This window comes from Mustela putorius, unplaced genomic scaffold, assembly GCF_011764305.1.
Source record: "Mustela putorius furo isolate JIRA1106 unplaced genomic scaffold, ASM1176430v1.1 tig00003834_pilon_pilon_pilon, whole genome shotgun sequence".
In the NCBI taxonomy this organism is placed as follows: Eukaryota; Metazoa; Chordata; class Mammalia; order Carnivora; family Mustelidae; genus Mustela; species Mustela putorius.
Genome location: NW_025421987.1, coordinates 46,188,717 through 46,214,777, shown reverse-complemented (window position 1 = coordinate 46,214,777; position 26,061 = coordinate 46,188,717). Strand labels below are relative to the sequence as shown.

The 26,061-nt window shown below is 42.6% G+C and overlaps 1 protein-coding gene across 2 annotated transcripts in view; it reads right to left on the bottom strand.

The window, feature by feature from the left end:
* SLC25A36 (solute carrier family 25 member 36) overlaps window positions 1-10,903 on the bottom strand; it is a 36,126-nt gene extending 25,223 nt beyond the window's left edge. Inside the window, exon 1 of one of the 2 annotated variants that reach the window (XM_004780863.3) lies at window positions 10,553-10,903. In XM_004780863.3, the coding sequence (XP_004780920.1) occupies window positions 10,553-10,593 (41 nt within the window). In that variant the 5' untranslated portion in view covers window positions 10,594-10,903. The remainder of the gene's footprint in view (window positions 1-10,552) is intronic. The other variant, XM_004780862.3, reaches the window with a different exon arrangement.
* Window positions 10,904-26,061: the final 15,158 nt, after the last annotated feature.

Genomic DNA, 26,061 nt, shown 5'->3' with positions numbered 1-26,061 from the left:
TTTAATGTTTATTTGACTGCATACACCTTTAGTAGCTACAAAGAACTGAGCTTAATAATTTACTGGGAAGCCACAGCATAGTTTTAAATAGTATCCTAAGGGTTTATTTGGTGCTCCTTGCCAGATATTATTTGTAGTTGTTGACACCTAGAGGAGTCCCTCAAACTCCTCTATCTTTCAAAACTCAAGCTATGTTCTTCAGAGCAATAAAAATTAACCACTGATGGATAATCACGTTTCCTATTTTAAATATTCAAATACTCCGAAGTGTTTTGCCTACAAAAAATGGTATTTTTGTCTCAAAATCAGTGGATTAGGCCCACAGGTAGAAATCTGTACAAAGCAGATAGGCTTAGCTAGAAGAATCCAATTTAAATACAAAAACTAATCATCAAAACAAAACAAAAGCTCTAAACAAATGACATCATTTAAACTTTTTCAAGGAATGTAAGAGATAGGATGAGTATTCTTTTTAAATGCAAGAACGGGAAATAATTTTCTCTTAAAGCACTAATAACAACCCAGTGAAACCTCGTGAAACCTTGAGAACTGCTTTCTAACCAGAGGAAAATCAGGAGACCCCTCACCAAAGAGTCAAAGTGAAAAAAGCAGACTGTATCAGAAGTAACCTGAACCTCCAAATGGGCGCGAAAGGAAGAAAAAGAAAAGTAGCCCACCACAGAAATACACTAAACAATTCTATCTCTAGAATTAAAAAAAAAAAAGTGTATGTGTGTATCACATAGTAAAAAAAGGCAGCATAGCAACGCCCAATAAAATTTAGAACAAATTATTTATAAATATACAAAATTTAGGACATATATATAAAATATGTAAGTATTTCACAGTGATACAACAGTAACACGCCATCAAGAAAATAAAACTGAAACAAATTTTATGCAACAAAAGTGAAAAATACAACTTAAAAACAGAACATTCATATGCATATGGTTGCAAATAAACCCTGAAAGATTTTTTTTCAAAATCATTTATCAGGGAAATGCAAACAACCACAATGAGCTATAAGGATACATCTATTATTGGTGAAAACTAAAAAGAATGAGAAAGCCAAGTGCTGATAAAGGCCAACTGGAAATCTCATACACTGCTGATGGGAATGCAAAGTGGTAGTCATTTTAGAAAATGGCTTTAAAAAACAAACAAACAAAAAAACCCAGAAAAGACAGCCTGTTGATTTCTTATAAAGTCCCGCTCTTAGGTGCTGACTCAGGAGAAATCCAGATATATGTCTTCACAAAGTCCTGTCCATGAATACTCATAGCAGCTGTATTCTTAAAAGCCCAAAACTGGTAACCTAAATGTCTAGCAACATGAAGGATAAACAAGTTATGGTATATCAATACAATAGATTATTACATTCTGTAAAAAAAGTAACAATCTGGATGAATCTCAAAAGCATTATGCTGAGAAAGTGAGGGACAAAAGCCTTTTATTTTAGGACATTTTCATTTTTATGACTTTTTGGAAAAGGCAAAACTAGAACAGAAATGAGATCAGTGATTACCTAGAGGTAGTGGAGTGCATAGGAACTGCCTGCAAAGGGCATGGAGGAATTCTTGGGATAAAAGGAATGTTCTGTATCTTGATTGATTTTAATAGTACTTACAGGACCTTACACATTACCAAAACTTACTGAACTACACACTTAACAAATTTTATTTGGTGAACGTTATCATATGCCTTGATAAAACTGATGAAAAAACTGAGTAAGTGAAAACTAGTTAAGTATATGCACTACCTGGAATTGAATACTTTGTGTTAAAATTTTAGTCATAATTAACTTAGTGTTTCCTAAAAACTCCATTTAGTTTTAAATAGGAAATTTTTAAAAATTAAAAAATTAAAAAAAAAATTAAAGCCCAAAAGGAAAGATCAAAACCGTAATTCTATTGTCAGAATCAACACACCAATTAGATAAATAGTAGGCCTATAAGAGATCTGAAACAAAATTAACTAGATTAAGGGAGAGCCCATACTCAATAAATAAGGAACAGGTATAATTTTTGAACAGCTATGAAATAGTCTTAAAACCTCATTACAGTTGACTCCCAGACAACATGGGGGTTAGGGGAACCAACCTTTCCCACACCCCCATGTAGTTAAAAATCCACATTAACTTTCGACTCCCCCAAAATGTAACTTCTAATAGGCTACTACTGACTGAAGCCTTACCAAGAAAATGAACATGTAACATGTATTTTGCATATGTATTATATATTTTATTCTTACTATATAAAGCAGAAGAAAATGTTAAGAAAATCATGTGAGGAAACTATATTTACAGTATTATATTTATTGAAAAAAAAATCTGCATAAAAGTGGCCCATATCAGTTCAAATCCATGTTGTTCGAGAGTCAACTTTATATAAAAGACCACAATCTACTTTGGGAAAACAGCCTTGTTGTAAAGATGATGTATGATATTACCCATGTAAAGTATTTCATGACATTGCACACATTAGTATTAGCTACTGAATTTAATCAGCATCTATTACAGATAGCAGTAACAGAATTCCATCATAACTTTTACAAACACTTTATGGCCAGACCACAGACAAGATACTATGATTCCTTAAGGAACAATTTAAAAGTAATGTTTAAAACTTAAACAATTCTCCCTCTTAAAAACAATTCAACAAGTAATGAGGATCTAAGTTACACAGAGCTGGGGAATGGTTTAAGTGGGTGTACACACAAGCACTTAGGCTGTCCTGAAGCAATTTTATGTTACGAAATTCAATAGGTATGTAAGCATAGGGGTGACACTCCAGTATCTCTCATGCCGTTTTTATCTTCAAGCCATTTAAAATTACCACGCATGCTGAAATCAGAAGAATTGATGCAGCGAACAAAACTACTGGAGTCAAACATTTAAAATCTCTCCTCATGAAAACGGGGTTAACTATACATTATTTCCTCTCCACGTCAAAAAACGCATATTTTAAAGAAATATGCCACAAGGACAGAGGGAGCCAGGGAGAAATGAACAAGACCCAAGATTCCAAGCAATGAAGCATAAAGGGATTTTTAATGACTTACGAGCAAGGAGGCAAAAAGAACTGCAGAAGGAAATATGGAAGAAAAGCCCTGCAGAATCTCAAGAGGCCTGAAGATCAGTGCACAAAGTATTCAAGATGGAGGTGAGGCAAAGAATGGAAAACAGAAGGACTGGCTGATAGGCTACACAACAAAGGGGCGATATCCAGGTGGGATCTACCCCCAACTCCCCACACACTGGGTGAAACTATATTCCCAGGCAGAAGCCTAATTCTCTAAAGAACCTGAGAATTCGGGGTGCCTGGGTAGCTCAGTGAGTTAAGCCTCTGCCTTCAGCTCAGCTAATGTTCTCAGGGTCCTGGGATCAAGCCCAGCATCAGGTTCTCTGCGGGAGCCTGCTTCCACCCCTCTCTCTATCTGCCTCCTCTCTGCCTACTTGCGATCTCTCTTTCTTTCTGTCAAATAAATAAATAAATAAAACCTTAAAAAAAAAAAAAAAAAAGAATGTGAGAATTCAAGAATCTCAGAGGTCAGGCTTCACAGGTACAATCAATAGATTCCAAAAAAATCAAAACAAAACCCAAAATGAATTCCTACACCAAGGTGAGCTACTACAATCTTTTAAAATATTGGGAACAAAGATCTCATCAACTTCCACACAAAGCATAAAAGGTTTTTTAACAAAGGAAATGTCAAAATAGCATCAGAATTCCCAGAAGATTATGGATTCTAGAATTCTATACCAAACCTACCTATCAAGCAGAAAAAATAAATACAGGCAAATAAATATTTAAGAAATTTCTTACCTTATACCTTATCTTAGCTACTAAAGAACATGTTCTACAAGTTAAGGGATTAATCTAAAAAAGAGGAGGGAATATTCCAAGTTATTATGTTGTACACCTAAAACTAATACGCATTATAGGTCAATTACATCTTGATAAAATGGGGATGGGGGTGGGGATTGAATTTAGGAAAAGAATGAGTAACCTAGGAGAGCGAGAAAGGAATCCCAAGATGACAGTGAAAATGTCAGGCTCAGAAAATAACCAGCCCAGAAAGGATTCACACAGTTCAGAGGGATGAAGATATTCAGGAAAAAAAAAAGACAAATGAATATATTTGATGATATGAAACTAAATATTCAAGTACTCACATAATTAAACAAACATTTTGAAATGTGTAGCAATTATTAATTCCAAGGGGAGGAAATGAAGATATTCAAGAAAGAAAAGGTCAACAACTGAGCCCTCCAATCAAAGATACACTACCACAGTAAGCTGAGCATTATCTATTGATTTAACTAAAAAATTGTTATGTAACTAACTATATACTGAGAGAACAGAAAGAAAGGAGAAATAGGGAACTGTATAACTAAATCCTCATCTTTTCTTTTTTTAAAAAGATTATTTATTTATTTATTTATTTGAGAGACAGAGAGAGAACACAAGCAGGCAGAGCAGCAGTCAGAGGGAGAGGGAGAAGCAAGCTTCTGCTGAGCAGGGAGCCCAAAGTGGGGCTCAATCCCAGGACTCTGGGATCATGACCTGAACAGAAGGCAGCCACTTAACCAACTGAGCCACCCAGGTGCCCCTTAAATCCTCATCTACCAGAAGAGAAAGTGTGAAGAAAATTCTACACAGCTGAGACAACAAGAAGTTCCCACTAGGAAGGAAATGTGGGAGGAGAGGAGTTGGGGAATGCTGTTTAATAAGAATCTTACAGCAGCATTTTTAAAAAATACTATACGCACACATTTATTTTTAAAATAAACAATCAAAAAAAACTTAGCAGTATCTTTTTTTTTTTTTTTTAACAGCAGCAGTTTTTAACTGGAGAATGCTTCTGGGACCTACTTACTGGACCCCATGAAAAAATGGTATGCAAGTGTCTTTGACTCAGTTACTCCAAAATAAATCCAGAATCTTAACCACTGCTCATCAATTCCATCCTGGTCTAAGCCACTGATCTCTGCTGTAATTCTAATTAGAATTTATTATACGACCCATGCTCCTACCTCAGAATTTCTACTCTTGCCATTTCGTCTTCCATTCTTGCCTTGAATTGAAGAGCCAGTTACTAGCTCACCTCTTTATCTTTGCTCAGTTGTCACTTCTCACTTAAGTCCTCTCTGATCACCATATATAAAATCTTTCACACTGACTCTTTAGCCACCTTTCTTGCACTACTCTTCTCTACAGCCCATACTGCCCACTTAAAATACTAAGTATTTTATTTACTTTATCTTCTGTATTTCCTGATGCTACAATGAAAGCATCAGGAAATCAGCAGTTTATATCCACTTACCACAGACTGCCTTCAGCTCAGGTCATGATCTTGGAGTCCCAAGACTGAGTCCCACATGGGGATCCCTGCTCAGCAGGAACTCTGCTTCTCCTTCTGACCCTCCCCCATCTCCTGTTCTCTCTCTCAAATAAATAAATAAATAAAATTTAAACTTTTTTTTAAAAAGGAGGTAGTAAACAGTGTATTTGGCCCAACTTCCTTATTCTGCAGATGAAGAAACAAAAATCCTGCAAGGGAAAATTAGTTGCTCCAAGTTGACAGTCAACTAAAGAACAAACCAAATCTGATTTTTAAGTCCAGCTCTTTCCCTTTCAAATCTCTGAATTCAATTCCACAAGAACTATTTTACACGAAGACACAGTATATCCACATTCACAAACATTTCACAGAATACTTACTATTTTTAGAAGGTTGGTCACAAACCAACCAAATTGATTTTATAATCCACTAATAGGTTCCTATACAATTTGAAGCATGCTGTTCTATGCTAAATTAGATGCAATTTAGCCAGGAAGGATATAAAGGGAAAAATGTGTTCTTCTGGGTTTTTTTTTGGGCAGGGGGGCAGGTGTTAGTGAGGATGGTAGGGATGAGAAGAAGAATGGGACAGACAGGAAGAGAGAAAATCCTAACAGGCTCCAGGTCCAGCGCTGAGCACACACTTTATCTCATGACCCTGAGATCCTAACCTGAGTGTCAAATCAGGAGTTGGACACTTGAACAACTGAGCCACCCAGGCACCCCTCTTCTGTACAGTTATTATTACAAATCTTAAATAGCTTGTGAGTAGAGATAACTTCTACTTACTGGTCAATTTAGTGCAACATTAAAGCCAGCTTACTACTTAACAGGTGGAGGCTAGGGACAATGCATTCTCAGCTTCAAAACTAAAGGGATGGGAGGAGTACAACTAAAATATACTGAATATATACTGTGTGCCTCATTTATTAATCTATAAGATTTTGGACAGCACAATTATTTTATTAAGCAAGTCATAAAACAAAAGACTAGAAATTATTTCTTAAACATTCTATATAAAAACCATAATATTTAAAATTATTTTAGTTTTATTCTATTCTCCCACAAAGAAAGTTTCTAAACAATGAATACGGATTTAAATTGTTTTACTATTTATAATAATAAAACTCTACATGAACACTGATTTGCACAGCCAATATAATGCTTTAAAATATTAGCAAGATAGGGCGCCTGGGTGGCTCAGGTCCTGATTCCAGGGTCCTGGGATCCAGTGGACCAGGCTTCCGGCTCAGCAGGGAGACTGCTTCTCCTTCTCCCTGCCTGCTTGTGCTCGAGTTCTCAAAATACAAAATCTTAAAACAACAACAACCAAAAAACCAAAAACTAGCAAGATAGAAATGTAGAATCTAGTGCGGCTAGGAAGCATCCAGGATCAAGAAGGCCACGTGGAAGACCCTGTCATTTACAACAACACAAAAGAACATAGAAGACATTATGCTAAGTGAAATAAGTCAGACACAGAAAGGAAAAAATGGCATGATCTCACTATTACATAAAATCTAAAGTCAAGTAAGACAGAACAATACAGGGTAGTCAGCAGGGGCAAGAAGGTGTGGGAAATGTTAGAATATTAGTCAGTACAAATCTGCAGTTATGTAGGATGAATAAGCCTAAAGTTCTAATGTATAGCACAATGATTAAAATTACTACTACTATACTGAACACTGGAAATCTGCAAAGAATAGATTTCAGGTGCCATCACAAAAAATGGTAACTACACCAGATGTTATGTCATAATCTTTTCACTATGCATTCGTATTATCAAATCATCATGCTGTATACTTTAAATATATACAATTAAGAAAGGCCATGTGAAGAAGCTCCTATGATTACCTTAGTATGAGGTACTGAAGGCTAACAAGGGTGACAAGGGCATATAGAGGCTTTCTAACATCCAATTATCATCAAGTCTCTCTGGTTCTACATTCTAAACTTCCTCTCACATTTCCCCTCACCATCCCCATTCCAAGTGCCTTAAGCAGGCCACCACTTCCTTTTTGCCTTGTAATGCTCCTGTGTCCCTCTGTCCATGATGTGGCCAATGAGTTAAGACCAGTTGCTTGTAAGTTATCACTAATGTAATTTGCTGCTAATAATAAAGTACTAAGTTGTAGCTTTATTGTAAGAAAAAAAAAAGTTCCAATGCAAGGTTGCTTGCTCATTTTCTTTAAGTGCTTTGATTGGCAAAGAATTCCAAGGAAAGAATAGTCAAGTTTGTTATTCTATAACATCAAAAACCTAGAAAGGACAGTTTCTAAGGTTTATTCCTTCTATCTGAGACAATCTCTTCCTAGAAAAAAAGCAAACTGTCTCTTACTGGATAGCTGACCCAAGTCTACACAATATATAGTTCTATTAAAGAGTTTAATATACAAATAGTTATTAAAAATACAGCTTAAATTAAATCTTACTTACATTCTTTTGACAAGTTGTTAGGAGTTGCCTCCATAACACAACTGACCTAACCAATGACCTTACAAACTCTGAATTAACCCTGGCAAAAAATATAATGGAACCAAAGGGTGTCTTAAAGAAAGAATAAGTTAGCAATGTGACTATGTCACCCACATCCAAGGTCCAAGCTCTAATCTGTTGCAAATGTTTCCGATTTAATAATACAGACCATTGGAAATTTTCAAGATTCTGATAAACACATACTTGAATACAACCATCAGGGAAACAATCCAAAGGCCCCATACTTGGGCAATTTTTGCCTAAGATTAAATGCCACTGCAAAACATTATTTAGATTTTTAAAACATATTGAGTTTTCAGAACTTAATCTAAATGATACCTGTATGTGAAGCAGCCCAGTCACAACAGCTATTAAAAAAGATCTCTCCCCTCTTCCGTAACTACTTATTATTGCTAAAGTGAAAATAACTTTCCTAACTCCTAATTAACATAAGTCTAACAGGATAAAAATGAAATCTAGCTTTCTATGTACCAGAAGTGATCGCCTAAATAAGCAACTTTCATATATAAAAGAATTCAACATCTTCAATTAAGAACAATGTAACTGACACAACCCAACATCATTTCCAAAAGGTTACCATATAGACCTCCAGGATATTCTACAATATTGGCGTTATGTAATATAGAGCTGGAAGGATCTGTAGAGATTATTTACCTCTCATTTTATATGTATAGAAAGCTGTTTGACCTTGGGTAAATCAATACACCTCAGTAATTTTCCATATTTTTAAGGGGCTGAACCAGATGATCTTTACCATCCTAGTCCTAATATTTCTCTAAAAATGATAAACCAGGGGGTAAAAAAAAGGTAAACCAGGTTTTATTGCAAAAAATTATGCAACCACATATAACTATAAAACCAAGAGATACAAAGGAATTTACAAGGCTGATCACCTATGTTGTGTCAGGCTTTATTCCAGTACTTCATTTAATACTCTCAATAACCTGCAAATGCTAGGTTCTTTGGGGGAGGGGAGGCTTCTAAATCTATTGGTGTTTAGATGCTGCAAAAACTCCATTTCTGCTCTTAAAGAAAAAGCTAACCAGGAGGTCCTTTACATGCATTAGTAACAAAAAAGTGACAGAATATCTTAATCCAAACAGGGAACTTAGTGCAATCAAGCTAACACGCCCTACTTTTAAAAAAACTTGATGTATGAATTTTGAATGCAGAGTAATAGAAATGTTAGGACCTGGGAAGGGCCTTAGAGATCATGTAGCACACCCTCCTCAATTTACAAATGAAACCAATTAAAATAAAAGTTTTTGTCCATTTTTCACTCATATTAAAATAGCGGCCATAAGTAAATGTGCAGTCTCCTTTGAGATACATTACCTCAATTACAGTATGAGGAAGCCTGATAATTTGCCTAACACATATTTACAAGAACATCTACATGGCTAATTTTTTTTTAAAGATTTAACTTGCCAATATTATTGGTTAATGTATCAGAAATATGGATTACTGGCAAAAGTGTCAGAAATATGGAAAGTAAACTCCGTCTAAACTTTGCCTCACGGATTAAAAGGAAAGTATTTTTTATTCCAGATCAGTGGCTGGCCCATGACTAGTGTACAATAAAAGTTTGCTGACTGAATGTGCCAACCCAAGGAAAAGTATTACCATCACTGGCAATAAAATCTTACAGTGGCCGCTTTAACAGGATGCGACTTTACATGGTCATATAGACATAAAAGAGCCTCAGCATAATTCACCGCAGCCATTTTTTGATGACTGTGATCCTACAGATAAGCAACTCTTAGACTTAAAAATGCTAGGATTCCCCAAATAATCTGGAAGGAACAAACCTAAAAGAGACTCAACTGGCTCAACAAAGTATCTGTAGCCTTTAGGTTGGCAATGAGGGAGGCTTTAGGCTTAGTCGTAATCTCATACACACAGTAACTATCGCCAAAGCATTTGACCTCTCCCTACCCCCGACTTTCTCCTTTAAGCAGACGAAGAACAGAGTGTGCACAAGAGGGCTGGTTTTCGAGAAAGAATCTGACCCCAAAGGCAATGCCGCTTAGCACGCATCTTGCAACCTGGAGAAGCTCGGGAAGAAAATTTTCCAAGAGCGAGGATCCTTCAGCTCCCGCGGTGAGCAGTGAAGTCTCCCCGCGGGTGCGGGGCGCTCTCCCCCCAACCCCAACCCAGGGCCCACCCGCGCAGCAAGGGCGGGGAAAACCCTGAGGTCCGAGGTGGGGCGTGAGCGACGTGAGGAGGCCTCGCCGCCCGCGAGGCAAGGCAGGAGGGAGGAGGCGGTCCCGGCGCCCATTTTGTCCTCGGCCTCCGCACCTCCGCCCCGTCCCTCAGGCCTAGAAACCTCCGCGAGGCCTGCACCACGCTCCTTCCCACGGCCCCGCATCCCGGACACGCGCTAGGCCGCGACCCGCGGCCCCAGTCCGCTCGGTCCTCCCCAGCCCCGCCCGCGGCTCCTCCAGGTTGCAGCTTCCGCCCCAGCCTTGCCGCGGCTCCGCGGCCCCCAAGGCTGATGTCCCGCCCCAGCTTCGTCCCTCATCTTCCCCTGCCCCGCCGGGCCTCAGCCTCCTCAGCACGCCCGGCTCAAGCCTCCTCCCCGCTCCCCGCCGAGCTTCGCCCTCTCCACCCAACGGGCTGGAGCCCCCTCCCTCGTTCCTCTGGCCTGCGCGTCAGACCTCGGCCTCAGCCCAGCACCCTCGGCCCCAGCCTGCACGCCTGGTCTGGACCGTACCCCCCGGCAAAGAGATGCACAAGCGTGTCCCTCTGGGTCATTCTCTCTTCCGCATGTCCTCCGAGCGCTGAGGCGGGACGCAGATTCGGCCACCCGCGACGGCCGGCAGCTTCGGTCCCGGTCTGGAGCCGCACGGCGCCCCGGGGACTGCGAGGGGCAGGCTAGCGGAGACGCGGCTGCAGGAAGCAACGGCGCGGCCCTCCCCGCGGCGCTGCAGCCGCGCCGCCTCCTGCTCCAGCTGGGCGCCCGCGACCTGGGCGGGTGAGCGGCGCGGCGGCGGCGGCGGGGCGAGGCTGCGTGCGGGGGCTCTGATATTCCGGTGACCTCCGACATAAACAGAAGCGTCCATTGGCCTGCGCTCCGTGACGTCAGGCGGCTGGCACGCCGCTTTCACGTGATCGCCGAGGACCTTTTTTTTTTTTTTTTCAATGAAAGGGACCGTGAGGCAGGGCGGAGCGCGTGTCCTGGGGGTAGTAGGTCACTGCTCTACTGCATCTAATACCTGGCGGGGAGGCTGCACCGGTGCCACCTGGGCCCGGCCCGGCAAGCTGACGGGAGCCCCACGCCCCAGCCCAGATCACGTGAGAAACCGTCTGGACTCCCAAGTTCGCCAGCTTGCCCGGTCTCTGACCTTTTTTTTTTTTTTTAAAGATTATATTTTCTTGGGGCGCCTGAGTCGCTCAGTGGGTTAAACCTCTGTCTTCTGCTCAGGTCATGATCTCAGGGTCCTGGGATTGAGCCCCACATTGGGCTCTCTACTCAGCAGGGAGCCTGGTTCCCCCTCTCTCTCTGCCTGCCTCTCTGCCTACTTGTGATCTCTCTCTCTCTCTCTGTGTCGAATAAATAAATAAATAAAATCTTTTTAAAAAATTATTTTTTCTTAAATGGCAGTTCTGGGTTTACAACAAAATTGATTGGGAAGTACAGAAATTTTTGCATTCATCCCCCGTTTGATTCACTTTTTGAAAATTGGATTTATGGCATTTCTGCTTCCTAGTATCTATTCTAGGTAGTGCATGGGAAAGACTTTTACAAGGGTAAAATATTTACAAACAGTGCTTGTAATAGAAAATTGTGGTCAGTAGGGAAGGGAGAAACAAATCATTGACGGTTCCTACTGTGCAATGTGCAGTAGTTGGAGTAATTCCTACTCCAGTGTGACAAGGAGTAAGACAGATCCATATGGAAAAAAGAAACTCTAAGGTATAGTGACAGGCAAATAGAATTTAAAAACTAACGTTTGTTTTAGAAAGAATGAAGAGAATTAAGATTTACTAGTTCTTCTAACCAGCGAATGTGTTATATATACTACATAAGTCAAAGACTCAGGGAAAGCAAATGTTTTATTCAGAACACAGTGACTAAAATATTTTTAATTTTGTTTTTGTAATTATTTTTCAGTTGCATGAAAGTACAGAAAATAATATAACACATAATCTGTACTCATTACATAATCTGTACTCACCCTGAACAAATGTTAATATTTTCCACCTACTTGTTGGGTAACTTCCATTCCATCTGGAAAGCCCTCATCACCCTTTCCCACCCATGAGGGATTATCCAGGGCCTCCCTTACTTTCCTTCCAGGGCCATGCTCTTCATGGAGTCCTCCTTGATTGCCTCAGCTCTCTGTGCTCTTCACGGACTCCTAAATTCCTACAGAATGTACAGACTGCATGTTGCCAGCAAATGCCACTGTTAATATTCAGCTGTAAAATGAGCATATGAGTACTCCACTTCCTAAGGTAGTTGTGAGGACTAAATGCATTAAAATGCATCAACAGCAGTGCTGTATAAGTACTACTTATAAAAATTAGTAGTATTATTTTACTGTCTTGTAGTCTTAACAGAACTAGCCGCAGGGGGTGAGGGGGATGGGGGGGAGTGGGTGAGTGCCTGGCTGTGTGAGTAGGTAGAGCACGAGACTCTTGGTTTCTGAGTGGGGAGTTTGAGCTCCAAGTTGGATGCAGAGATTACTTAAAAAAAAAAAAAAAAAAAAAAAAAAAAAAAAAAAAAAGCTAAAGAAAAAATGGCAGCTGATATTTCTTCAATACTTACTAATATGCCAAGCTCCAATCTAAGCGTTTTACAACACTTTCTTATTAAATTCTCACAACTACCCTGTGGTAAGTAATATATATTATTGCTCAATTTTCCATAAAGAGCCTAAGGTGTAGAATAATTAAGTAACTTGCCCAAGATTAACCAGTTCATTCAGAAGAAGTTTGGATTTGAATCCAGGAGAATGTGTCTGATTTCAGAGCTTCAGTTGTTAGAATCATAACTGCTCATTAGAGGAGGGAAATTTTGGACAAAAAAACAAACAAAAAAACAATAAAGCCCCAGAAAAATAAAAATAAAAACTGCACTCAGCTGTACTACCCCAAAACCATTGTATTAGCATTTGGGGACCCCTTCTTTTTTAATAGCAGGGGTATCATTGGGGGTATCATTTACATGCCATCAGCCACCTAAAGTGCCTAATGTAGTGGTTTTTTGTAAATTCTCATAGGAGTACAATCATCACCAATATCTGATTCTAGAGCATTTTCCTCACCCAAAAAGAAACCCTACATTTGCTAGCAATCGCTTCCATTCTTCTCTCCCCGTCTTCTGCAACCACTAATCTACTTTCTCTCTTCCTGGATTTGCCTAATCTGGACTTTTCATATGAAAGGTTTCTGGTTTCTTTCACTAAGCATAACGTTTCCAAGGTCCATTCAGGCTGTAGCACATATCAGTGTTTCATTCCCTTTTACAACTGAACAATAATATTCCATTGTATGGATACACCCCATTCTGTTGATCTAGTCTCATCTGATGGCTCTTTGGATTGCTTCTTTTTTTTGGCTCTCATGAATAATGCTGCCACAAATGTGCCATTTGTGCATAAACACACATGTTTAATTCTCTTGGTAATATGCTTGGGAGTGGAATTGCTGGATCTTAGGAGAAATCTATGTTTAACCCTTTGAATACCTGCCAGACCCTTTCCCAAAGTGACTGCACCATTTTAGGTGTATTTCTTTTAAGACAATAGCTCTAGCTCCCTGTTTTTGACATAGTGAATGTCATAGTAATTACATTTAATGAAGCTTTTAAAACTGGTAAGGAGGGAGCCAGAATTCTTATGTGTAACAGTTATATCCCCAGTGAGCAATAACAGATCATTTGTGACCCTATCCTTTTGAACTTCCTTCAGATGCCATCTTGGAAGGAGACTCTGCCCCCTGCGTGGTCTGCCTGGTATGTCATGGGGACCGCCCACTGGCCTGTGGTTGCTGAGGTCATCATTCTTGTGGAGATCCAGGGTTGGGTTGGTTGTCACACTTGCTGAAGTTTCACGGCACTGCTATCCGCCTGCTCTTTTATAACCCTACTGCTGGCTAGAGCACATCCTTCAGGACTAGCGCAAAGAGGTTTCTTGAGCTGCCAGGTGCTTTTCCAGGAGAAGGATGTTAAAGCAGGGTGAGTGGGGTCAGGCACACCTTCACCTACCACCCTTCCCTCTCCCACCCCTACTCCTGCCCAGGGGTCTTCTGGGAGTTGTAGGTTTTTTTTGTTTTGTTTTTTTAATCTAGAAAGAGAAACTAATGGGGAAAGGGTGGGCAAAACCGGATCCTCATCTCAAAACAAAGAAAAAGCTCACTGTGAAGTAGAGGGGACTGCTATTATCTGTCCTGGTTGGTACTGGCCTTGAATTTTATTTGCTAATGGGCTAAAGAAAAGCTTTTAGTAGCTATTTGTGGGGGAGTGGCGCATAGATGAAACACTGATGCCACCCTACCCACACACTTCGATTTTATTAGTCTTGGAGGTGCAGAAAATTTGTATGAGTTTCAAGCTTTGGATTAACAACATTAGTTTTATTATTATTATTATTTCTAAAGTTTTATTTATTTAAGTAATATCTACACCTAATCTGGGGCTCATACTTGGGACCCCAAGATCTAGAGTCACCTGCTACTCCAACTGAGCCAGGCAGGCGCCCTGGCAACATTATTTTTAAAAGTTTGGATGGGGGGTGCGCCTGGGTGGCTCAGTGGGTTAAAGACTCTGCCTTCGGCTCAGGTCATGATCCCAGAGTCCTGGGATCGAGCCCTACATCGGGCTCTCTGCTGAGCAGAGAGCCTGCTTCCTTCTCTCTCTCTCTGTCTCTGCCTGCTTCTCTGCCTACTTATGATCTCCATCTGTCAAATAAATAAAATCTTTAAAAAAAAAAAAAAGGTTGAATTGGATTAGTTTACAACTCCAAGAGGCACATGCTCTCCTAACTGAGCCAGTCAGAGACCCCAGGATTGTTGTTGCTAAATCTCTGTATCTTCTTAGCTATTTCAGTGGGGGGTGGGGGTGGGGGGGAGATTGTTTTACCTTCTCTTCACCAGGTGCCATTTTATTTATTTATTTTCCTGGTTTCCTTTTAATAAAAAGTAATAAATTCAAACAATACAGAGGTGTAGGAAATAGAAATTAAAATCCTCTACATTAAATCAAATCAAATCAAATCCTCAACCTCCCTTCCTAAATCCCACTCCTCAGAAGAGATCATTAGGAGGAACAGAGCAAGGGGGCTCCTGGGTACTCTGTGCATTATGTCAGGCCTCTCAGAGTTGATCTATACAGTCCTCATCCTGTGCCAGGCACTGTTACAGGCACATCACATGTATTTACATTAACCCTCTATAGAAACTAATGAGGTACATTCTGTGCATGAAGAAATGGAAATGCTGGGAGGTTAGAGGATTTGTCAAGGGGACTCAGCTAACAAGCGGCTGAGCTGTGATGAAAATCTAGATAATCTGACTCCAGAGTCTGTAAGCTCATCCTCTGTTTTGAACCATCTCAACTGTTTTTTGGTTGATGGAGAATATTAGCCATGGTTACTAGAAAAGCACAAAGGGTGGGGAGCTTTTGAAGGGTGGGGGACTTATGAAGCTGTGGTGCCCTGAGATTAAATGTGCTCTTACCTGTGAACCCCACTTAGAGTCAGGATAGCAGCTGCTCCCTAATGCAGGTTTGATCTCCCATTGAGGACCCCTTTCATCAGCCACCCTATGTATCACATTCAGGGATAAAAGGTTCTTCCAAGATACACAGGTGAAAGCAGAGCTAGGGCTGGGGATAGATAAGGAGGTTAGAGAAATGGATTTTATGCAGAACGAATCAACAGTTGGCTTGTAGGAAACACCATCCCTCAGGAGCTTGTCCTGGGAGGTTTAGGAAAAACAAACCCAAATCCAATTTTTCCTACCCTCCAGGACAGGGGATTAGAAAGGTGAAGAGAACTTGCCAAGAAATGTATAGATTTTGTTGAAAGATGGGTACACTTTCTCAGTTTTGTATAGCCAATGTCTGGGACTTCAATAATTTGTGGTAACACAAAAAAAGTGAGGAGTCTTATGCCAATGACCTCATCTTTCTTTGGGGAATGGAGAAGGCCCAAGTGGCAGATTCACTGGCCCTGACTGAAAAATTCTTGGCTGAGGGCCTGGGTGACTCAGTTGGTTAAATGTCTGACTCTTGGTTTTGGCTTAAGGCCCAAGTGGCCCAAGTGACTGAAAAATTCTTGGCTGAGGGCCTGGGTGGCTCAGTTGGTTAAATGCCTGACTCTTGGTTTTGGCTCAGGGTCATGATCTCAGGATCTTGGAATCAGCTCCACTGGGCTTGGAGCCTGCTTAAGACTCTCTCTCTCTCCTTCTCCCTCTGCCCTCTCCCCGCAAACCTTCCAGAAAAAAAAAATTTTTAATTAAAAAAAGAAAAGAAAAGAAAAATTCCTGTCTGACTCTTTAAGACTACATTTCTGGGGGAGTTTGCAACTGTAGTGAGATAGTGTATCTAGCCTTGGTTTGGGGACTGGGTCTAAGTGACATCATTTTGGACTTGTGGCTTTCTTGTTAATAATGGAAAAAACAAAATATGATATAGACATACAATGAAATATTTATTTAGTCTTTAAAAGGAGGAACATTTTTTTAAAGATTTTATTTTTAAGTAATCTGTACACCAACATGGGCTCAAACTCACAAACGTCAAAATCAAGAGTTACACACTCCACTGCCTGAGCCAGCCAGGTGCCCTAAAAGAAGGGAAATTCTGAAACATGCTACAACATGGATAGACCTTGAAGACATTAGGCTAAATGAAAAAAACATCATAAGAGGACAATAATTGTATGGTTCCACTTATATGAGAAACCTAGAATAGTCAAATTCATAGAGAAAAAAGTAAAATAGTGGTTACAAGAAGCTAGAAGAAGGGGGTTTGAAGAGTTAGTATTTAGTGGGTATGAAGTTTCAGTTTGGGATGATGGAAAAGTTTTAGAGATAGATGGTGTGATTGCTGTACAGCAATGTGATTGTACTTAAAGCCACTGAATGATACACTGAAAAATGGCTAAAAGGCAAATTTTATGTTCTGAATATTTTACCACAATAAAACAAATAATGCAAACAATGCACATGGTTTTTATAAATACATAGTGTTAGAGAAGTTATAATGAAAAACGCTAGGCTTCCGACCCCATTAGTTTTGCCTCTTCATTTTTTTTTTTTTAAAGATTTTATTTATTTATTTGACAGAGAGAGAAATTACAAGTACACTGAGAGGCAGGCAGAGAGAGAGAGAGAGAGAGAAGGAAGCAGGCTCCCTGCTGAGCAGAGAGCCCGATGCGGGACTCGATCCCAGGACGCTGAGATCATGACCTGAGCCGAAGGCAGCAGCTTAACCCACTGAGCCACCCAGGCGCCCCTGCCTCTTCATTTTTGCTCCTAGAAGTAGCCACTTTAAACTTTTTACTTTTTCTTTAGTTGCATATTTCTCAATAATAGCCGTTCACGTTGTTTTTCTAGGTTGGTTAATTTTGAGCACTCTGGCTCCAACAGATGCAGCTTTAGCTCCTCTCCACTTCCGCCCTTCCCCCACCCCCTGTGTTTTCCCTGTTGCAGCTTCCACGCCCTATCAGTCCTTGAGTTAACTCAGTGATTATTTGTCTTATGATGACTGTGTCAGTTTTGTCCACCGCAAAGCCAAATGGTATAGAAGTTACTCTTGCACAACTTTTTACTCTTCTTGGAGTTAACAATGGTGCTTTTCTCCTCAATTTGTTTACTTTTCTAGACCTATCCTTAATTTTTTCCACATAGTACATCACCTCTATTGAAGGCCTAGAAATCTTATTTCTAAATGTTTAAATATCCGTCTTGAAACCCCATTTTTTTGCTCTCTCTGAACACCTCCCTCCTGGAATCTTTTGTCTTCCTGCCCCACCAGGAAATAGTCGCTTTCTTGGCTGCATAATTTTCATCCTGGGATTTATACAACCCCCCCTACCTGTATCCTGGATCTCAGGGTTTTTTTTTTTTTTTTTGTCTGTTTTTATCTGCTATTTCATCTTGCTGAACATCTTACAACAGCTGCCAAAGAAAAGGTGTATAGGAAGTATTATTATGCATGCTTTTTCAAAATAAATATTTAATTAATTAATTTATTTGAGAGTGAGAGATCATGAGCAGGGGTGAGGGGTATGGAGAAACAGACGCCCCGCTAAGCAAGGACCCTGATGTGGGACTTGATGCCCTGAACCTGGGATCATGACCTGAGGGGAAGGCAGCTGCTTAACCAACTGAGCCACTCCAGGCACCGCTATGCATGCTTTATTTTATCTTCATATTTGATAATTTGGCTAAATATGGGATTTTGGCTTGGAAATAATTTCCCTCTTTTTTGGAGATTTTATTTTTAAGTAATGTTTACACACAACGTGGGGCTCGAATGCACAACCCCAAGATCAAGAGTCGCATGCTCTATTAACCAAGCCAGCCAAACATCCCCCTTCTGACTTTTATTTTTTTAAAGATTTTATTTATTTATTTGACAGAGTGAGAGAGATCACGAGTAGGCAGAGAGGCAGGCAGAGAGAGAAAGGAGGAAGCAGGCTCCCTGCTGAGGAACCTGGGATCACGACCTGAGCCACCCAGGCGCCCCCCCCCTTCTGACTTTTGAAGCCATTGCCCCATTACTTTCTAGCTTCCAGGGCTAATATTGGGAAACTTGACTCCATTTCTACTTCTGGTCTTTTATATATAACATGCTTTTTGCTCTTTTAACTCTTAGGGTCTTTCCTTCTCATCCCTAGTTCTGAGAAATTTCATGACAAAGTGCCATGGTGGTGATCAGGTCCATGCACTCAGTGGGCTGGGCACTCAGTGGGCTGGGTACTCAGTGGGCCTTTTCAGTCTGGAGAGGAAAATACAGGATTTATCCTTAGAGAGTTCAGTGGTTTCACATGTGCTTGTTCGGTCTTCCGGTCCCCAGAGCCAAAACAGATATTCCCTATTACCTCTCCCCCACAGTACTTGTCAAGAAGTGAGCACTAGGTCACTACCCAGGGTCAGGGGCCAAAGGTTAAAAGGATAAACTTCTGGTTTGGCAGCAATGTCCTGAGAAGCAGCAGTTGACAAATGTTTGGTGGGAAGAAGAGTGATAACAGCTTTGTTTCACAACCTTTGAGTCTGGGGTGGGGAGAACTGATTCAGCAGATTTTCACCTTCACTAGCCCCTACTCCTGTCCAAATCCTCTCAGGTTGCCTAATAGTTGAGAGAACAGAAGGGAAATGGAGAACAGGACTGGGGAGTCTCATTGTACTGGGGTTGGGGTCAAAGATCAGTGCTGGAAGGGAAATCCACCCCCCCCCTTCGCTCCATAGTCAAAGTTACCTCGGAAAGGCCCTGAATCTTCCAGAAATACAGGATACCAAGAATTTTTTTTTTTTTTTTGTACTTATGACAGTCTGTTTCCCTCTGTCCTCAGTCCTTTCATGTCTTCTTCCAGGATGTCAGTGAGACCATCACTGTCCAGTTTCTTGGCCATAGATGAACAATTTTTCTTCTTGTCATTGATTGGAAACTACTTGAAGTTGCTTTCACCGCTTTTCCATAATTTTGGCTCTGTAAGACCTACTGTCAAACAAAAGGGAGTATCAAGAATCAGAAATCTTATTAAAAAACAGGCAAAGTGTATAAAGCTGTGGTTTTAAGATGCTTGATATCAAACAATGAAAGACAATAATTCCTGAGAGTTGAGAAACAAAGTCATCCATGTAATTGCCGCAGCTTGTTGCCTGGGAGAGGGTTCCTGGCTACACCATAGGAAGATGGAAACTGGGCCAAGCTGGCAGACTCCCTGGGTTGTGGACATACAACTGAGAATTCAGGGAGACCAAGGCAGCCAGAGTGTGGGGGACAGAGTACCAAGAACCCCAGAGGTTCCTCCTGAAGTTTCCAGCTGAGTACTAATCACATGAAGAAACCACCTGAGGGAGGCAACAATACCCCCATCCTAGGTTGAGAGGGAACAGACGTGGCATTCTTGCAGGAATACTGCCTATTCTCATCAGCACCATGGAACACCTCACAGACCCCAGGGCGCTGGGGAGAGTACTTGGAAGGATCTTGCCTCAACTGGTGGGGAAGAATTAGCCCTAGATTAAACACTGTTCTGGTCCTGCATGATACATTTTAAAAGTGAGGTATGAAAGGACAAATGAAACTATTAAATGCGTTTTTTTTTTTAAATGATTTTATTTATTTGACAGAGAGATGCAGGTCTCAATCCCACAACCCTGAGATCATGACCTGAGCTGAAGGCGCTTAACAACTGAGTAATCCAGGTGCCCCCTAATAAGGCATTTCAATGCATCTCAGAACAAAGGCCAAAAATCTATATAGGAATTCAAAAACATACAGCATCCAACAAGGTAAAAGCTACAATGTCTGGGATCAATCAAAGATTACTAGGCATGCAAAGAAGTAGGAAAATATGCCCCCAAATGTGCTATTATATGTTTGTTTTTTAATATATTTGTGGAGAATAGCATCTTTTGAAGGTAAACCGTGATAACGTAAAAATGAATATCATAAGCTCCAAAACACCCGCTAATTTAACAAAGACACAAGAATCTTGAAAGCAAAAAGGTGAGAAAAAAGATATACATGCTCACACTAGTAAAAGAAAGCAGGTGTGGCTATTTTATTAGCAAAGTGGATTTCTGCCCAAAGAATATTATCAGGGATAAAGAAGGTCATCTCATGATAATTAATAGCCAAGTCATCAAGAGGTCTAACGGTCCTAAATATTTATTTACCTAAAATAAAGCTACAAACCACATATAGCAAAAACCTGTTAGAACTGCAAAGGAGAAGTAGGCGAAACCACAGAGTCAGGGACTTCAATACCCCTCTTTGAATAATTGATAGAACAAGCAGATAGACAATCCACAAGGATATGCAGTTTTGAACTTCGCTATCAACCAACTCTTCCTTTTTTATTTTTTTAAGATTTTATTTACTTATTTGACAGAGAGAGATTAGGCAGAGGCAGGTAGAGATGGGGGGGAAGCAGGCTCCCTGCTGAGCAGAGAGCCCGATGCGGGGCTCTTTCCCAGGACCCTGGGATCATGACCTGAGCTGAAGGCAGAGGCTTTAACCCACTGAGCCACCCAGGCACCCCTCAACCAACAATTCCTAATTGCCCAGATCACTCATATAGAACACTTCTCTCAATAACAGTGGAATATACATTCTTTCGAACATTTACCAGACCAGATTCTGGGTCAACAGAATACATCTGAGAAAAGTTTAAGAGGACTCAAGCAATGCAAATTATTCTCTCTGACAATAATGGAATTAACTTCAAATCATTAAAATAATTTTAGCTGACCTATGGGGTTGATTTAGGCTTGAGTGCCTCACCCGCACATTTGATTCCTATAAATTGTGGGCATCATTCTACTCTTCTACGGGCCAAGGAGAAGATGTGGAAACAGAATGTAGTGAGCTGCTAGATGTGTCTAAGCAGTAGGCAGATCGTTGATTAGAAACAGTATACCATCCATTCTGGTCCAAGTAATGAAATGTGTATTACAGTTATGCAACTAACTTAGAGTCAAGTAATTTTTATCAATTAGGGACCCAACACATTGGTGGATATTTCACATCTATCATTCTGTTCTCACAACACAACCATGAGGTTGGGTTTACTTTTTTTTCCTCCTTATCAAGAGGGAGGAAGTAGAAAGAGATAGATTGGGGGAGGGGAGGATGAGAGAGAGAGAGAGGGAGAGAAAGGAGATGAAGAGGAGGAAGAAGAATGAGAAAGAGAGAAAGACATTGAGAGACTGAAGAGAAGTGTGGGCAGGGAGAGGAAAGCTCAGCTCCCTTTCCTGGCTCGTGGCAGTGAAGACCCTGTCTTTCTCTCCCTGCGCTCTCCCAGCCCTTCCTGTGGGCACAGGTCCCTCTGAACTGTGGCACTGCCCACACTCCCACAGTAGTACCGGCCTCCACAGATCACGCCGTGTCCACTCATCAAGCCCACACATTCCCTGAGTGGCAGGATTCCAGCCACATGCAGAAACCACGCTTCCTCAGGTTGGTAACCATCTTGTATTTGTTTTGATAGTCTCTTTGACACTTGGCATCATGGACATACAATAAATATTTTCCATGTGCCTACCCTGTGCCAGGTGCTGTCCCAGTGGAACAATGAGACACTCTAGGTGCCAGCCCTGGCTGAGTTCATATTCTAGGCAAAATGCTGGTTAGCAAATAAAATAACTCTATCCTATGAAACTTTAACTATGAAGAAAAACAAATGATGGGAGAATGTAGTTTATTTTTTTAAAAGACTTTACTTACTAGAGAGAGAGAGAGAGAGAGAGAGAGAGAGCACAAGCAGGGAAAGCACCAGAGGGATAGGGAGAGGGAGAAGCAGGCTCCCCCGATGCACAGGTAGCCTGATGCAGGATTCGATCCCAGGACCCTGGGATTATGACCTGAAATGAAGGCAGATGCTTAACGACTGAGCCACCCAGGTGCCCAGGAAAATATAGTTTAGTCTGCACTCAGTTACAGACATACTCTCTGGGGACCTGACATTTGTGTTGGAAGCCAAGGGTGATAAGAAGGAATCATCTATGTGATGATGGGGTTTCTATTAGTTTCCTTAGTTTCCTATGGCTGCCATAACAAAAATAATACAGGCAGGGTCGCTCAAACAACAGAACTTTATTTTCTCACAATTGTGGAAGCTAGAACTCCAAGATTAAGGTATTGGCAGGTTTGGTTTCTTCTGAGGCCTCTCTCACTGGCTTACAAATGGCTTCCTTCCTATATAGGTGTTCCTTAGACTGTGTGCTTATGTTCTGGTCTCTCTTTTTTATTTTTTATTTTTTTTCCTTTTTTTTTCTTTTAGAGACAGAAAAAGCGCGAGCGAGCACACACACAAGCAGGAGGAGGGGGTAGAGGGAGAGGGAGAAACAGACTCTTCACTGAGCAGGGAGCCAGACCTGGGGCTCGATCCCATGATCCTGAGATCATGACCTGAGCCGAATGCAAGAGCTTAACCAACTGAGCCATCCAGGTGCCCCAGTGTCCTAATCTCTTATAAAGACACGAGTCCTATTAGATTACAGCCTACCTATAGGACTGAATTTTACTTTAATCTCCTCTTTAAAGACCATATCTTCAAATAAATCACATTCTGAAGTCCTGGGAGTTAGGACTTCAACAGGTGCATTTTGCAAGGTCACAATTCAACCCATAACAGAGGCGAAGTGCCTTTTTAGGAATAGCAAGTGCAAAGGCCCTGAGTGAGTTTAAGGGAAATGGAAGGCAGTAGGACAGGAGCAGAGTGAGCAAGGAAAGCCTGGTGGGACATGCAGCTGGATAGGTGGCCAGGGGCCAATCAGGGAGGCACTTTAGGTCACAGAGAGGTGCCCTCTCTTCTGTATTCAACCTCTGTCTCTGTCTCCTTCTCTATGTGTCTCTGTGTCTCAGAGGAGCAGGATCTGTGGACCCCAGGGGTGATGTGAGGAATCTCAGAAGCCTCTCTTGTCCCTGTTTCCCTCTGCTGTCCTGGTGCTTGGTTCCTTCCTAAGGCCTTCTGAGCACTGACTCTGGAACCTCTTCCAAATGGGGACCCTGGGGCTGCAATAAGGAGAGTCCTGACCTCAGTCCCCAGACCAGCAGTCCTGTGCTCTGCCATGTTCTTCATACACAGGTCCTCAGCCCCCCAAACCGCCATGCTGTCCTCTGCTCAGAAGGACCTCAAGGGAGTACAAAGCATTTACCCAGGACTGGGAGCACAGTGGCTTGGGGATGGAGATCTAAGGCCAGCAAACTCTTTTTTTTTTTTAAAGATGTATTTATTTATTTGACAGACAGAAATCACAAGGAGGCAGAGAGGCAGAGGAGGAAGCAGCTCGATCCCAGGACCCTGGGATCATGACCTGAGCTGAAGGTAAAGGCTTTAACCCACTGAGCCATCCAGGTGCCCCTCTACAGTCCTATTAACAGAAGAGTTATCTGAGGCCTTTTGTGCTATAGCCCTGTCCAGACTGGGGGGCATCTCTTCCTATTTCCAATAGCCCAGGGTGGTGATAGACATCAGACCCCAGACCCTGTCCTCTCCCAGTGCCCTGGCATCACCCCTGAGCTCCTTGGGGACCCCTTGACCATCAGCCTGGCCTGTCTCCCTTCCCCATGCTATGGATCTGGGTTCTTGCCAGGAGTCCTAATGCCCTTGCTCCATGGATCAGCTGTCTCTGACTTCTTTCTTCTTTCCCCTTATCACCCACCTCGCTCCCAGGGTGTCCACCCCTTCTGACCCCTAGCTGGGGCAATGGTGTGTGTTGTGTGTGTGTGTGCAGGTGTGCATGCCTCTATCTGTCTGGGGATGCCCAGAGTCATGTACCCACGTGAAACAGGGTGGGTAGCTATCCCCGAGGATCTGAGGGCCTCTCACCCCCAAAGCAAACCTCATGGGAGGGTTGGGGCTGCTCCCCCCAAAACCAATCTCCCCTTTCCATGTAGCTGCCGGGCCCCTGGCAGACCACACTCCTGGCACCACGTCCCTGTGTGTGGCCCTTTGTCAGCAGTGGGAAATGGTGGGGAACCTGGGACACAGGGCCAGCTCCTCCCTCGGAGGGAAGGAGAGCAAGGAAGACTTTTCCTGGGGTCCCCCAAAGACATGTAAGAAGGGAGGTGGCTACCCCCTAAGAGGACATTGAAATTCTGTTTCTGTTAGAACCTGACCAAGAGCAGCCTTGCTCCTTGGTCTCTGTACCCCTCATTTGTCCTGGGCCCGTCCCTACCTCTCTTGACCCCAGGTTCCCAACTGTCCCTGAGGGTTGGATATGGAAATGCTTGAACTTGGCCACTCCTCCAGGGTTAGGTGGAGGACAGGTGCATCAGGCACATAGGCCTCCCTCCCAAGAGGACCAGATATGCACAGGGGACCTGCACACAGCACCTGAGCCATGACCCAGCCCTGCAAGAGATGTGTACAAGACCCATGGCTCTGCACCTGACTGGTCCTCCATGTTCCCTCACCACTGCCAAGTGGTGGCCCCAAGTTCAAGGCCATGAACCCTGGAACCATGCCCATCCTGGGCAGCAAGCCTCAGCGTGCAAGGCCAGGTGGGTTGGACATCTGGGGATGCAAAGGTCACCAAATACTCCCCACCCAGCTGGCTAGGAATGCAGACTGCCTCCCAGGATCCAGCTAAGTGCAAGGTTGGGGCAGAGGACCTGGAAGCATCAGTGGAGGCCAACTCAGGGCAGGGAGAAGATCAGTCCAACCCTTCCCCTTCTCCTCTCCTCCTCCTGCCTTGTCTCCTGGTAGGACCCTGGGACAGACATCCAGCCTGTCCCTGGCTGTAGCCCTGGCTGTAGTCAGAGGTGTGGGAAACAGGCCGGGGAGGAGGGGCCCACCACCAGGATGCCTGAGTGTGAGGGTGTTACTGTAATGAGGGACCCCATGGGCCTTCAGGGATTTCAGCCCTTTTTAGACATGAGCAGTGGCCTCAGGACGCAGTCCCTGCCCCATCCTTTACCCTCCATGAGGCCCCACATCTCCCCCAGGCCAGTCCTTGTCTGCAGCCAGTCCTCCCTCCAGCCCCAGGAAATCCAGCTGCTCTGGGAGGTTGCAAACTCATTACAAGCTAGAGCCAAGCTGGGTTCAGTTCCAGCTCCTGGAGCCCCATACTGAGGAGAGGTGATGCGGGGCAGGAGTGGGGAGAGGGCAGAGTGGACTCTCCCTGGGGGCTATGGCTCCCTGATCAGTGCAGACCCTGTTGTGTGCTGGCCCCTGGGGCACCCAGACTCCAGCTACCAGACAGGCTCTGGGAGGGAGACCAGGGTGTCACTCAGATGTGTCACTCTGTCCTGTAGCCACAGCCTGTCCTGCCAGCTGGACACCTTCTCCTAGTCAGCCGGCTGAGAAGAACAAGCCATCATTCAGCTCAGGGGGCAGTGTGTGGCTGGACAGGCAGTGGAGGGCTCCCTCTGGGCTTAGGGAGTCCCTGGTTGGGCTAATAGGAGCTCAGAAGGGCTGGCCTTCCAGCCTCTCTGCTGAGCAGCCCTGTGACTAAAGCTATTTGCCTCCTTTCTCTGGGCTTCCTTGTTCACCTCTGTGCAATGTGATGATGCTGAACAATCACTCCCATGGCAGGAGC